At 42.4% G+C, this 14,225-nt stretch overlaps 2 protein-coding genes across 14 annotated transcripts in view; one reads left to right on the top strand and one right to left on the bottom strand.

Annotated features, from left to right (window-relative positions):
* Positions 1–7,196, top strand: part of LOC110182277 (apoptosis-resistant E3 ubiquitin protein ligase 1) — a 33,928-nt gene extending 26,732 nt beyond the window's left edge. For 7 of the 13 annotated variants that reach the window (XM_086832644.1, XM_086832649.1, XM_086832650.1 and 4 more), the window contains 8 exons: positions 3,152–3,594; positions 3,659–4,171; positions 4,235–4,433; positions 4,492–4,628; positions 4,702–5,409; positions 5,469–5,795; positions 5,887–6,149; positions 6,212–7,196. In XM_086832644.1, coding sequence (XP_086688770.1) covers positions 3,152–3,594; positions 3,659–4,171; positions 4,235–4,433; positions 4,492–4,628; positions 4,702–5,409; positions 5,469–5,795; positions 5,887–6,149; positions 6,212–6,314 — 2,693 coding nt within the window. In that variant the 3' untranslated portion in view covers positions 6,315–7,196. Of the gene's footprint in view, positions 1–3,151; positions 3,595–3,658; positions 4,172–4,234; positions 4,434–4,491; positions 4,629–4,683; positions 5,410–5,468; positions 5,796–5,886; positions 6,150–6,211 lie in introns of all 13 variants that reach the window. The other 6 variants (XM_020950295.2, XM_086832645.1, XM_086832646.1 and 3 more) reach the window with 1 other exon arrangement.
* Positions 7,197–9,915: 2,719 nt separating this feature from the next.
* LOC110182299 (uncharacterized) lies at positions 9,916–13,546 on the bottom strand. Its single transcript, XM_020950319.2, has 2 exons — positions 13,408–13,546; positions 9,916–13,039 (listed from the first exon to the last, which is right to left on the bottom strand). Exons 1-2 carry the CDS (start codon positions 13,463–13,465, stop codon positions 10,008–10,010), a joined length of 3,090 nt encoding a protein of 1,029 aa, XP_020805978.2. The 5' UTR covers positions 13,466–13,546; the 3' UTR covers positions 9,916–10,007.
* Between the last annotated feature and the right edge of the window lie 679 nt (positions 13,547–14,225).

Genomic DNA, 14,225 nt, shown 5'->3' with positions numbered 1-14,225 from the left:
CACACCGACCTCCTCCACGCGAAAATCTATTATTTTTTTGCTCCCTTTATTTTCTACTTTTTTTTTATTTATATTTTTTTTCTCCACCCCCCTGGAAGCCACTCGTCTACCCTAACAGAAAACCACAATTGGTCTGGGGTTCGTTTGCACGTTACTCGTTTTGCGGCTCAACTTGGCTTGTTCTATACCTTTTTTTTTGGTATAGTTCTGCGGTTCCCTCTTGGCCAAAACTAAGTTGAGTTTTTTGCTCCTGGCTTAGCTGGATTTTGTGGTGCGTAGTGGGAGCCCGGGTTTAAGTGATCTGGCATTGCATTTCATCGGGGTTAACTAGCCAGGTTTATCTGACTTTTTCATGGGGTTTATTTTGGTTTAGTTTCTGGTGTGGTTTCTGGTTCGCAATCTCTATTATATTTCATTAGCAGTGGCTTTGCAGGAGGCTTTTATTACTGAATTTTTACACTAATTCATTAGGGTTTCCGTTGGCTATTTATTTATTTTTATAACTTTATAAATACAAATAGAATAAATAGATAGTTACATTTTATATATTCTTGTGGTCATTTTGGATAATGTTTTTCTTAAAATATATTCTTTTATTATTCAATATTGCAAATATTTATTTTTTATATTTATTTTAAAAAACAATGAAGTAATTCCAGCTTTCATTTTATTCACCTTTACATTTTATTTTCATTTTTTTTCATTCACTGTTTTGCATTTCCTCTATTTATTCTAGATTAATCCGTTGAATACTGAAAAAGGTATATATAAATTTTTTTTTTTCCGATCGTTCCTATGGAAGCTATATATATGTATATATAAAGTCCACCGATTCGCCTTGATCCGAATTATCATATATATTAGTAAAATTCTATAGAAAAATAACTCTGTAGTTTCAGTCAAATAGCTTAAATTTGTTCTAAAACAAAACTCACACATCTATGCATATGATTCCCAACTAGTTCTAACATCCCCGGAACGAAGTGAGTTCTGCCGGCCTAGTCTCAGATATGTGTTGTGATACAAAAGTTGCAAGTCATTGTTTATTAGTGTTTAAAGTTAGTAACTGATCATACATACTTACTGGTCATAGATACTTACTGTTCAGAGTTACTTAATGTTCATTGATACTTACTGTTCAGAGTTACTTACTAGTCATAGACACTTACTAGTTATAGATACTTTCTGTTCAGAGTTACTTACTGCTCATAGTTACTTACTGATCATAGTTAATTACTGATCATAGTTAATTACTAAATCGTCCGATTGTTCCTATGACAGCTATATATACATATCTATATATATAGTGCACCGATTCGCCATGCGCCGACTTATACACTAGTAAAATTATATAGAAGAATAACTCCATAGTTGCATAGCTTGATCATAAATTCGTTCCAAAACAAATCTCACACATCTGTGCATATGATTCCCAACTGGTTCTAACATCCCCGGAACGAAGTGAGTTCTGCTGGCCAAATCTCAGATATGTGTTGTGATTCAAAAGTTGCAAGTCATTGTTTATTAGTGTTCAAAGTTATCAGCTGATCATACATACATACTATGATCAGATAATTACTGATCATAGCTACTTACTGGTCATAGATAGTTACTGTTCAGAGTTACTTAATGTTCATTGATACTTACTGTTCAGAGTTACTTACTAGTCATAGACACTTACTAGTTATAGATACTTTCTGTTCAGAGTTACTTACTGCTCATAGTTACTTAATTTTCATAGATACTTACTGATCATAGTTAATTACTGATCATAGTTAATTACTAAATCGTCCGATTGTTCCTATGACAGCTATATATACATATCTATATATATAGTGCACCGATTCGCCATGCGCCGACTTATACACTAGTAAAATTATATAGAAGAATAACTCCATAGTTGCATAGCTTGATCTTAAATTCGTTCCAAAACAAATCTCACACATCTGTGCATATGATTCCCAACTGGTTCTAACATCCCCGGAACGAAGTGAGTTCTGCTGGCCAAATCTCAGATATGTGTTGTGATTCAAAAGTTGCAAGTCATTGTTTATTAGTGTTCAAAGTTATCAGCTGATCATACATACATACTATGATCAGATAATTACTGATCATAGCTACTTACTGGTCATAGATAGTTACTGTTCAGAGTTACTTACTGCTCATAAATACTTACTGTTCAGAGTTACTTACTCCTTATAGATACTGGTCATAAATAGTTACTGTTATTTAATGTTCATAGTTTATTACTGATCATAGCTACTTCCTGATCATAGATACTTACTGATCAAAGTTACTTAATGTTCAGAGTAACTTAATGTTCATAGAAACTACTGATCATAGTTAATTACTGGTCATAGTTAGGACTTTAGCTTATATTTCTAGACTTTAAGTATATATTTTTTCATGAATATTTTCACAGTTTCAATTTATTTCTGTTCTTGAAACAAACAACTTCGCATACAAAATTCAAGTGTTTCTTATTTATGGGCCATGGACTTATCCTCTTTGTCTTGTCCTTTCTCCGCTTAACTTTTCATGTGGCAGAAAGTCAAAGTTGGGAAACCAACTGAAATAAGTTTTTCACTTATTGAAATGAAGAAGGAGAGGAAGGGTGTTACTACAGGGTTAAGCTTTCAAGGGAACCAGGAAAATGGAGAAGGGTGAAAATAGAGGGCGTTCGTTGTCGATTTCCAACCAGCGATAAGCAACAAACAACGCATTAAATGTCGTTTTCCCAGGATATTTTCGTCCTGGCATTGGGTTAAGTCATCAAAAATTGAAGTGTAATTGATTGGTCCGAGGAAGGGCTAAGGGGATTATACGTGACGTGTACTCGCCTGGCCAAATTACTAATTTTAAACGCCATTGGAAGTCGAGCTGTGCTTCCTTCCATCCTTCTGATGGATGAAAAGCCGTAGCGGCTGCTTGATGATGACAACGGCAAACAGTTGACATGACGGAAAAGTTTCACAAAACTTTGGCCATTAAACTCAATTACCAGGAAAGTTGGCTCCCAGTTAAGAGACGCCTTCTCCCGCGGATAAGAAAAAATAATAATAAGTAATTTAGGTCATTGTATGCTTCTTTCTTTAACTATGATTATATTTTCAAGTTAAGCTTAAATTAATTTAAGTTTTGCCTATTCCAGGCATCTCATCCCTTTCGTCCTGCGGCGATCCGGAGCGCCTGCCAGAGCTACCGCCCCTGGACGAGCAGCGTCTCCAGCGAGCCGCTCTGCATCTCCAGCAGAAGCTAATCCTGCGCGAGTGGCTTCGAGAGCACCGGTTGCAGCATCATTACCAGCGGTTGCTAGCCGTGGAGGTTGCCTCCCTGGAGGACGTCTACTGGCTTGAGGATTCACGAGCCAGCAAGATCCTTGGCAAGGACTGGCAATTGTGGTCTGGGGCACGACAGAATCTGCCCACATCCAAGGCACAGCTGGACGCTTTAAAGGCACAGCTCTGGTCGACGGTGGTCAAGAGCAGCCAGCATCAGGACGCATGGACATGGGGAGGCATGCTAGTCGTCTCCGTCTCCGTAGCCGGCCTTGTAACACTGGCTGCCATGACGCAGCCCTCACTGGCCCCAGAGGTAGGTGGTCTCTTTTAGAGTTCCCAGAATTATTCTATATAAATTTTACTACTCCCTACTCCAGGCCCGTCACTCCCTGCTGCAGTATGTCACTGGGAAATATCTGCTGCCCGCCAATTGCAAGGTGCAGTGGGACTGGAAGGATCCGGCTTGCGTTGGCGGCACCATGTGCTTTGTGGTTCGTTTCTTTCAGCGCAATGGCCAGCCCTACCCCATCTGTGATACGGACCAGTTCTTTGTCGAGGTCACCGAGGGCACACGCAAGGTGGTGACCATCAGTGAGCTGGGCTCCTCCACCGATCCCAATAACGCCAATATTGCCAAGGTGAAGTTTACAGTGAGAACGGCGGGCCAGTATAAGATATCGGTTCTGATTGGTGCTAGTCACATTGCTGGATCGCCCTTCCTGCGATCCTTTTTGCCGGGAGCCATCGATGCCAGGCGATCGAGATTTATTCGCCCGGCCAGCACCGTCATTTGCTGTGCGGGAGCTCCAACGTTGATGCACATTGAGCCAAGGGATGAGTTTGGGAATGCATGCCTCTTTGACCAGAATCAATCGGATGAGGCGCTGCAGGTGAGAAGAGGAGAGGTTCATTATGAAATAATATATAATATACACTTCCAAATACCTTTTCAGGGCTATCAAGTGGCTGTGTATGATCTGCATGGCGTTGCTGTGGAGAAACTGCAGCATGCAATTGCCTTCGCCTATGACAGGGTCAACTCTCGGGTCTCGGTGACCGCTCTCTTTCCGGAGCCCACCTGCCTGAGGGCTGTGATCAGTTACCGGGACCAGCAGCTGCCCAATGGAGACTTTGACATCATTGTGCTGAGCAGTAAGTTTTTATTTTTAAACCAAAACATAAACTTCATCTTGATAAATTCTCCTTTCAGGCAGCGACACCACCTTGGTGCACAAGAACATTGCCTCGCGGAAGCACAACATTTGCTACGAGGCCAAATTGCTGAGCATTTTCGGCGTAGCCAAGAACAAGCCGAGGAAGGTGCTCTGCTATGTGGGACCCAAGCAGGTGAGTTAGTTAGCTTCAAACCCTTTGAGACGGAGGGAAATGTGAGAGGGCTCAGAACTCCCTGATCTTTCAGGTGACCATCAAGGAGATGATACTCAAGTTTATACCGAAGAGAATAGCCACCTTTAGGCTGTGTCCCTCGACCAAATTTCATTTCCTGCCGCAGCTGGTCTCCCAGCTTCATGGCCCTGTTTTCATCATCGATGATGGAGCGCAGCCCAAGATCGAGTTAGCCTCCAAGGATAGGAATATCATAGCTGCCACTTTTACACACTTCCTCTTGAAAAACATTGGCGGTTCGGAGACCTTCAAGGATAAGCAGGACTTTTTCTATCACGAGGTGCGTAAGTTCCATGCCAGCTATTACCATGAGAAGATGGCTCTGAAGGTGCAGAGGGACAAGATCCTGGAGAGCAGCATGAAGGCGGCCAAGGGCTTCTCGGTGTCCGATTGGTGTGGCAACTTTGAGGTGACATTCCAGGGAGAACAGGGCATCGATTGGGGGGGCCTGCGCCGGGAGTGGTTCGAACTGGTCTGCAGTTCCCTTTTTGATGCCCGCGGCGGACTATTCTGCACTTTCCATGACAAGCATCAGGCGCTTGTGCATCCCAATCCCACGCGTCCCGCCCATCTTAAGCTGAAGCACTTTGAGTTCGCCGGTAAAATGGTGGGCAAGTGCTTGTTTGAGAGTGCCCTAGGAGGAAGCTATCGCCAGCTGGTCCGAGCGCGATTCAGTCGCTCCTTTCTGGCTCAGCTAATTGGGCTAAGGGTGCACTATAAGGTAAGGTAATATTGGTTTTAGATAAGGCCTAATTAATAACATTCTTCACTCTTACACAGTACTTTGAGCAAGATGACCCTGATTTGTATTTGTCCAAAATCAAATACATCCTGGACACTGATCTGGATGCCACGGACACCCTGGAGCTGTACTTTGTGGAGGAAATGTACGACCCCAGCAGCGGGCAGTTGAGCAAAACCATTGAACTGATTCCCAATGGGGCCAGAACTCGCGTGACCAATGCCACTAAGAACCAGTATTTGGATTCCTTGGCCCAACAGCGTCTGTGTAATAATGTCAAGGATGAGGTGGACAGCTTTCTCAAGGGTCTCAATTCCATAATACCAGATAATCTTCTAAGCATTTTCGATGAGAATGAACTGGAGGTGAGTTTAGATTAGAAAAAACTTGATTTAAGTCTAAGTTAACATTCAATTCCTTCAATTAATTATGTGTTAACGTTTTCCTTTATTGCAGCTCCTTATGTGCGGCACCGGTGAGTATTCCATCAGCGATTTTAAGTCGCATCACATTGCCAATGGCAACTCGGCGGAGTTCCGGCGGGTTCTGGCCTGGTTTTGGGCCGGCGTCAGCAACTTTAGTCAGACGGAGATGGCTCGACTGCTGCAGTTTACCACGGGATGTTCCCAGCTGCCGCCGGGTGGATTCCAGGAGCTGAATCCGCAGTTCCAGATAACGGCAGCACCGACATTTGGCAATCTGCCCACGGCGCACACCTGGTGGGTGAAGTTTTTTTCTACCCTTGGGAATTTATATAAAACTTTTTCGATTAAATCTACAGCTTCAACCAGCTGTGCCTGCCGGACTACGAGAGCTACGAGCAATTCGAGAAGTCGCTGCTCCTGGCCATAAGCGAGGGCAGCGAGGGATTCGGAATGGTCTAGAATGGGATGTGGAGGCTGGAAGGAAGGGATGCAATCTCTTTGATTTTTGTCTGCTACGCTACTGTGTTCCTCTCTCTGTGCGCTTTAAATGTCAGAAATGCTAGAAACCTAAGTGAAACTAGTCCATAAGGCAGCCTAGTGATAAATCGCAATTAAATTCACGTCCCCTGAGTTGCATTGCTGCTAGATATACATATATATATATTAAACCCTAAGCAATAATAATCGCGGATTAGCCGGGCGTAGCGAGCGAGTCTCTATATAGTTTTTAAATCGAGTCAAGAAGCAAAGATTTAAACTGAGTATATATATCATCATCAAAAGGAATGTGATAATTGTATTATAAACTAATGCAACCTAAGCGTAATGGGTAAAACTTTTAAACCAAACTAAAACCAGTAAAACCAAAAAAAACTACTCTAGGAAATTTTTAGTTTGCAAAGAGAAACCCCCAAAGCTAATGAAACCCCTCCCAAAGAAACAAAAACCTTGTAGCATATTGTATGAAACTAATTAATTGTAAACAGAGAAACCCTAAATAGTCACGAAAGCAATGTTTATATGCATTTCTTCTAACGAAAAACAAAAAACCAATACTATACATATATTATATATGGCCAAATCGTGGCTCAACTCTCCCAAAAAACTTTTCCCTTATAAGCAATATGTGGAAGCAAATGTTGAATCGTAGTTTTTAAATGTTGTTGAAAAGCGCAAAAGCAAAAATCAAAGATGTCATACAATTTAATAATTAGTAAATGTAATGGAATTGTAAGTAGTTGTTGAGAAAACTTTAAAAAGCTTATATCAATCGAATGGAAAGGAAGGATGGCAGGTTGGAAAATGGTTAAAACTAATAAAAATTCAACTGTTTAGAACGGATTTATAACGGCTTAATTTTAATTTGAGAAAATTTGTGGTACTTGGATTGTATTTTGGGAAATATTTTATTAAATTTTTAAAGAAATTAAGCTGAAACTACATTTTCACCTGAAGCTCCCATCCTTAAACCATTATACAATGCACTTGTCACAAATTAAGCACCTATAGCTACGTTGATAATGTTTTGGTTAATTGCACTGGTTAATATTTATACATTTACAGACCAAAGACGACACACAACTTTCTTCGTGAAGGTCCCCAGAGGTCACCTGTGGAAATTGCGGTCTTGGTGGAAAGCCAATGAACTCACCTGAGGGTTACGCAAGTGGTCTTTCTGACTTAACCATAGTGTGCACTGTGGAAAACTGGCATATCTGTGAACTGTACCTTGTCTTGGGATCTATTTCACGACTTTATATATACAGATATATTTATATATAGTCATTGTATGGTCCAGAGTGAGAGTTGGGAGGAGCGTGAGTGTCAAATCAACAATTTCTAGGCGGCACAACAACGCGTGCTCAGCCATCCCGTCAAGTGTGCCTAAATTGATGTGTGTGCCAGTGCGTTTAAACAATTATTAGCGACTAATTAGAGTATGGATAGCATAAGAAAGGGCCTCAGATGAGTGCGGTCGAAGGAGAAAGTGGATTTTACCTAGAAGTGTGCACTGAAAACTGTCACTTTCTAGAGGGGCACACGCGCCAAGACCAACAAAAAAATGGTAATAATAATTATAATCTCTCCGGGCAGGGTCAAAAGCAGCATCTTGCTCTGGCATGGGTAATAGTATCTCCGGGGTTGGAGCCACCGGAGCTGAAAGTGAAATCCAAGAACCACAAGAAAGTACTTAAAGAAAGACTTTTCCCTTTACACTTTTGTTTTTTAAATAATTTTAAAATTATGTATAATCGCGGGTAGTTAATAGTTTTGGGAAATAATTATGCACTAAATATTAATTAAATATTATTTCTCCCTCCCTGACTCTCTTTTACCCTATCTCAATTTTTCTATGTCTCCAACCCTCTGCCTCTTTATCTCCCTCGCTCTCTCTCTCTCTTTTTTGGTATGTCTATGTGTTTCTCCAGAGATATCTCTTTCTCTCTATCCTCTTCTCTCTGCCTATCTCTAGAGGTACCTCTTTCTCTTCTGCTCTCAATTTTTCTGTTCTCTTTACTCGGAACCTATAAATACCAGGCGCTGCCATTGCGCTGACCTCATTCTGTACGTGGCCTTCCCAGTGCTTACATCTATGGTGATTAGTGGTAGTGATAGTGATTACCCTCCGACCCCAAACATATCATCTGACCAATCGATAACAATCTGGATAACAAGGAAGAAGCTTACTTTGATGACACCATGAGAAGCCTAATTGAAGTCACAAAGTATTCAACTCGACACTGGAAGGAATCAAGCAATGAAGAAAATGGATTATGGTAAGTCTTAACCATGATAATTATATTATTTATATAGAGGCTATAGAAGGGATCAACCTGGGTCAAGAATCAAAAGTGCTAACAATGCATTTCTTTTCCAATTTCCATTACTAAATTTCCATTTAAAGTAAAAGTTTCCAAATTGAGATCTTTGGCTTAATTATAATCGATTACACATTCGAACCCATGATCATAACTGCAAAGGTATAATATTCCATATATATATACATAAACCAACGGCTAAAAATAGTTTAAAAATTAATTTTTCTGCAATACATCCAACTGAATTTAATGTCACTAAAGTCTTTCATAAACTTTAATGCCACATGTCATCCCACAATTTGTTTAACCACGCTAATAAGCAACCTGTGAACCGGTCAACACAACTTGAGAAAATCTTTAAATATTTGCTCGGTACAATTGCACTCATTTTATGCCAACTTGAATGAGTGTTTATAATTAAACTAGATCTCGGATCACGAGCGTAAATGTCAACTGTTTCATATAATAATAATGATACCCATTTGGGCAGCGCACTTAAAAAACATAAACAAGTAAAAGCCTCCATGGAGACATTAAAAAAGTGAAAATCGAGTGACTAAAAACAGGGGCGGAATAGCACCGAAGGGCAAAGAACTTTAATGTTATTTTAAATAATAGCTGTGGGAAGTGTTGTACATATAATAAATATATTATTTATTATGTTAATGCTGCAATATTTGTTTTTACGCTTTTCCACTTTCTTAACAGGTTTATTAAGGTGTACTTAAGTAATATTCAAATAGTGAAAAAGTATTAAAAACTTTTTTTAGATACAGCAAAATGCTGTTAAAGCAAATTACTTCATACTTTTATTGGAGAAATAACTATGATGTAAAAACAATATATTTTTTTCTTGCAACTACATTATTTTGTCTTACAAAGTAATGGTATTCATTTAATTACTATAGTTTCTGTGAGTTTTAAATAATAATCTATTAAAAATCTCTCTATAAAACATAGAAAAAACTTGTTTAATTTAAATTTGTTATTTAATTTCCCCGTTTTCCCTTGGCAACCAAACTCCGCTCCTGACTTTTAGTGACCGCCTGGCACATATCACGTTCGGAGTCACTTTAGAAGGTCAGTTCTTCTGGCTAAAAAGCCCAGAAACCGGAAGGGCAAGGTCTTATTTGGTCTAGAACAAGCCGAGAAACTTTCTCAAACAAAAAAGAAAGAAAAAACAAAGACGCAGGTATTTTTCATGGGTTTATTTTGTTTGTTCCAGAGTTTAATGGGTCTCGTTTCGTTCTCAAACTAAAATTAGAATAAATAACTTAAATTTAGGTGGCAATTGTGGAAAAATTCTCAACAATATTGTCCAGATCCCAAGTGATTAATCGGTGCACTTGGTGGCTAGTGTGCAGAGCAGGGTCTTGGGACAAAAGAGCAGGCCCTTGGAGCAGCTCATCTTGTGTCCCTTCATCTGGCCCTGTGCATTCTTGTAGCACACAAAGTAGCTGGAGATGGAGGTCTGGTCTGGGATCTTGTCGCCCTCCTTGCAGTAGTATTTTCGTTTCTTGGCAGGCGTTGATGATGAGGAGGAGCTGCTCCCGATATTGCTCCCAAAACCACCTCCAATGTTGGCCTGGATAATGGTGGGCGGCCTTGTGGTGGTGGTCGCCATCTGGATATCCGGCAGATTCACCGCATACGAGTCCATGGGATCACTCTCGATGTTTGAGGAGATGCCTGGCCTGCCAGCCTGCTGTTGCAGCTGGAAGTTATTACTGGTACTGCTGCTGCTCCCATATTGCTGGAGGAGATTGGCTATGCTCTGGGCCTTCAAAGCGGCCTCCTGCCTTCTCTTGGCCTCATTCAGGATCTTGATGGTCTCCATCTGTAGCCTCCTGTTGGTGTCTATGGTGTAGCCATTAAAGGCAGGCATTACATTGCCACACTGGGCATAAGTGGGAGCATCACAGATCCTTGTCTGCTTGTTGAAGCCAGTGTAGGGAGGACAGGAGTAGGACAGGACCTTGCCATCCTTCTTGCTGCACACAAAGTACCGGGTGCAGTCAGTCTGATTCGGCTGCCTCACTCCCGGCTGACAGGTGATGACCTCCACGTTGCCCAGATCACTGAGACCCGCCGAGGTCTTGGTCATCAGCGGGAGTATGGACTTCTGGAAGACATCGAGACTGATAAAGTTCCCATTGAAGTTCACCAGCTGGCCGTTGTGCGAGGAGGAGCCGGAACCAGCGTTGGGGTACTTCAACTTCTCCGCCGTAAATTGATTAAGATTCGGACTGCTGGTGAACATGCTCATCTCCATGTTGCCCTCCGCATCGCTATAGATGCTGCTGCCCATCGTGGGCCTGGGCATATACGGGTGCTGCTGGTGTTTATGGTGGCTCTGGTAGCTCTGCTCCAGATACCCGCTGCCAGGTGCTAATTGCTGGCTCATGTCGCTGCTGTAGGTCAGTACGTGAGGAAGAGTGTTCCCATTCCCGCCACCGCCAGCTCCCGATGATGAAGCACTCTGGTAGCTGGCCTTAATCAAGTCATCATCGCCCATCATCTCCATGCTTTCGATTTTCTGCGAATTGGGTCGTATGGCCACCCTGTCCGCCTCAATCTGTCCCGGGAACATATCCATCGGCCGGGGCATATTCATCGAGCTGGGATAACTCTCGGTTGGCTGATACACTCTGTTGGCATTGTGCTCGCCCAGATGCGGACTCGGCGTGTAGAAGTTGGCCACGGTGGCTGCCGAAGGCTGGTGCTCAAAGGGTCGCGGAGTGGTCAGTGTATAGTCATTGGCAAACGGAGACTGGGAGCCGTAGGAGGCATATGTACTTGCCATCGTTGTCATCGAAACCGGCCTGGCCGTGGTCATATACTCCATTCCACTCGAACTAGACTGATGCTTATCCATGCTGGGATACACACCCAGACTGTTGCCATACGAGTCCAGCACCTCCTTTTCGCCGGAACTCGTGCTGGACAGATGCACTGGTATCACGTTGTTGTGTATTATCGTCGTGCTGGGCTTGTTGTAGCCACCATTGCTGGGGGAACTGCCCGAGGAGGAGTGCTTCTTGTGCTGCATGTAGTGTCCACTCAGGGGAGCCGGCATGCCGTAGTATTGCTGGAAGGGATTACCCTGCGGTGACATAAATACCGGCTGCAAAATGGGCTGGTAATAGCCATTATAGCCGGGATTGGGCAGCACCTTGGGAAGATTTTGTGCAGCTATCATCTGCTTGGACAGCTCCAGCACGGTCTTCAATGTGTCCTCGGATATTTTTGGTTCGTGGTCGCTGTACTCGTGACTCTGGGTGGGATGATGGTTGGAGTAGGCACCTTGCTCCTGGCTCATTCCATAATTGGGAGGCAGGGCAAACATCACGGAACCTTCGGGACGATTAACCACTATTTGAGAGTTGGCATAACCCTGGCCATTGGATCCATGGGCGGAATAGGGAACGGAATTGGTCAACATTAGCTTCGTCTCTGGCTCCAGGCCATGGTGGCTCAGGTGCTCCTGCAGACGAGTCTTGTTCAAGTGAGGTTCTGGTAATTTTGGTGTGGTCGCCGGCATCTGTGTGGTGCTGGTGGTGGTGCTGGGTGTAGTCTGCTCCAGAGGATTCATCATCTCGTATCGATTCTTGATGTCAAAATGAGCCAGGAAGGCGTTCAACTGATCTGGACGCATCTCCGCTTGGGGTTTCTCTGTCTTCTGGTATGTTTGCTGCAGTCCATCGATCAACTGGGAGAGTCTCTGCAGGTGAGCCGTCAGGTTGGGATCGATGGGTGACCCTGGCTTGGATAATTCACTAACTCCAGCCGCCTGCTTGAGCTCTGCCTTCAGCTTCTCAACCTCAGATCTGTGCTCCAAACTGGGTGAAGTCTCCTGGTCATCCTCCTCCTCCCGATTTTCGGGCTTCAGGGGAACCTTCGTGGAAGCCAAAGCTGGTGAATCTAATTCCACAAGCTCGCCATCACCACTGGAGTCAAATTGGTGACTGGAGGAGGAGTGGTCCTCCTCTGAATGCATCTTACTCTTCCCCGAGGCCGCCAGTTCCTCCTCTTCGCTGCTCAGAGTGGAATCCAGAACAATCTCAACCGTGCCATCATCCTTGTGGGAGGAATCACTTAGCAGCATACCCGCTTCGTCCAAGTCGTTTACTATCAGTATGTCCGCATCCGGCTTCGATGGCGCCTGTGTAGAGCTCATCTCGTTGGGCGTAATGCACTCCCAATCCTCGCCAGGCAGGACGCAGCTGCCGAGGCTGGCCTCGTAGACCAGGCCCTCATTGCACCGCACTGGAACCCAAACGTGGGAACTGGAGGGCAGCTCCCGGCATTTGTAGAAGGCATCACAGCGCGTCTTGTGAGGTCGTGTCTTTTCGGGGCATGGTTTGCCTTTGGGTTGGCCAAGAGTCCGGAAAGAGGAAAAATAGAGAAACGAAAGAGAAACACGTCAAGATGGAGGTAAGTTCACTGGGAAAGCTTAACAAATTTTCACACATTTTTCTTTTGCCAGTTTTGGTTGTTTTTGTAATGTATTTTCTTTTAAAGTCGTGCAATTATGAAGTCGTATTCTTTTAATTTTAAATCATAAATTACTAGGTGTATTTATTGAAAAATGGAAACCATTTTGAATTTTGTTTTTGAAATTGAAGGCAAAAAGAAAAAGCATATATTTATAAAAGATAATATAAAATAGTAATGAAAACCAAAACTGGCTCTTGGTTTTTCACCACTTGCACTTGCTAGTCGATTTTTTGTACCTTCGGAAAAGTAAAACAAGCCCGACGTTATTAACGCGTATATCAACAACTGCCTCATTGCGTATCCTTTGGTCGCGTAATCCTTTCGTTATCCGTAATCCGTGATTTGTGACTTCCGCCTCTGCTCTGTTCAAAGCCCGCGACTCGAATGACTGAAGATCCAGAGCGGACGGTACATTAAATTTTGGATCATTTTCACTTCGAGCGACGAGGCAGTTCTTGCTCCAAAGAAGCTCCAAAGCTCCAAAAACTCTGAAACTCGGTGGCAATGTGTGAAAAATAAAGGCTGAAGAAGCCAAGTTTTCTCGACTGAGAGCCGCTCTCAACGGAACTTGGCGCTCGCATTTAAAGCGGCTGCTAAATAATTGTTTAAACAAATAGTTGTCTTTCTTTATGGCTGGAAAGATTGGGGAATCTAGGAAATTTCACTTTTTGTGCGCAGTTTGTTTGCATTAAAAGTGCAATAAAAAAGTGAATGTATATTTAGTAACTGTTAGGGGAGTCATAAAGATAAACTAATGGAGGTTTGATTAATTCATTCACCAACATTATATTACGACATCACATAAAATATGGGGCTTAAGCTAAGACCGGTAAACTTTTAAGTAGTGACTTCTAAAATATTACAACATTTAAAGGTTCCGAAATAATTTGCTGTCATAAATTTAAAACAATTAAATAAGTCGCAGGCGCCAGATACATTAATTTCAAATTTTTACAAAATAAAATTAAATAGCATTGCATAAACAACGGTTGTACTTATATGATTTACGTTAAAATTTATTTTAACAGCAAAAAGAAAAAACTATAAATTAATT

The sequence above is a fragment of the Drosophila serrata genome, unplaced genomic scaffold (genome assembly GCF_035046125.1).
Source record: "Drosophila serrata isolate PLE 108 unplaced genomic scaffold, ASM3504612v1 contig_249, whole genome shotgun sequence".
NCBI lineage: Eukaryota > Metazoa > Arthropoda > Insecta > Diptera > Drosophilidae > Drosophila > Drosophila serrata.
The sequence above is the reverse complement of the archived record's forward strand: the minus strand, read 5'-3'. Positions and strand labels throughout refer to the sequence as shown.

Coding starts and splice junctions, on each gene's coding strand:
- LOC110182299 (XM_020950319.2), bottom strand. CDS start 13,465: ATGAGGCAGTTGTTGATATACGCGTTAATAACGTCGGGCTTGTTTTAC. Junction 13,040..13,407: donor CTTGTTTTACTTTTCCGAAG/GTACAAAAAATC, acceptor GCCAACCCAAAG/GCAAACCATGCCCCGAAAAG.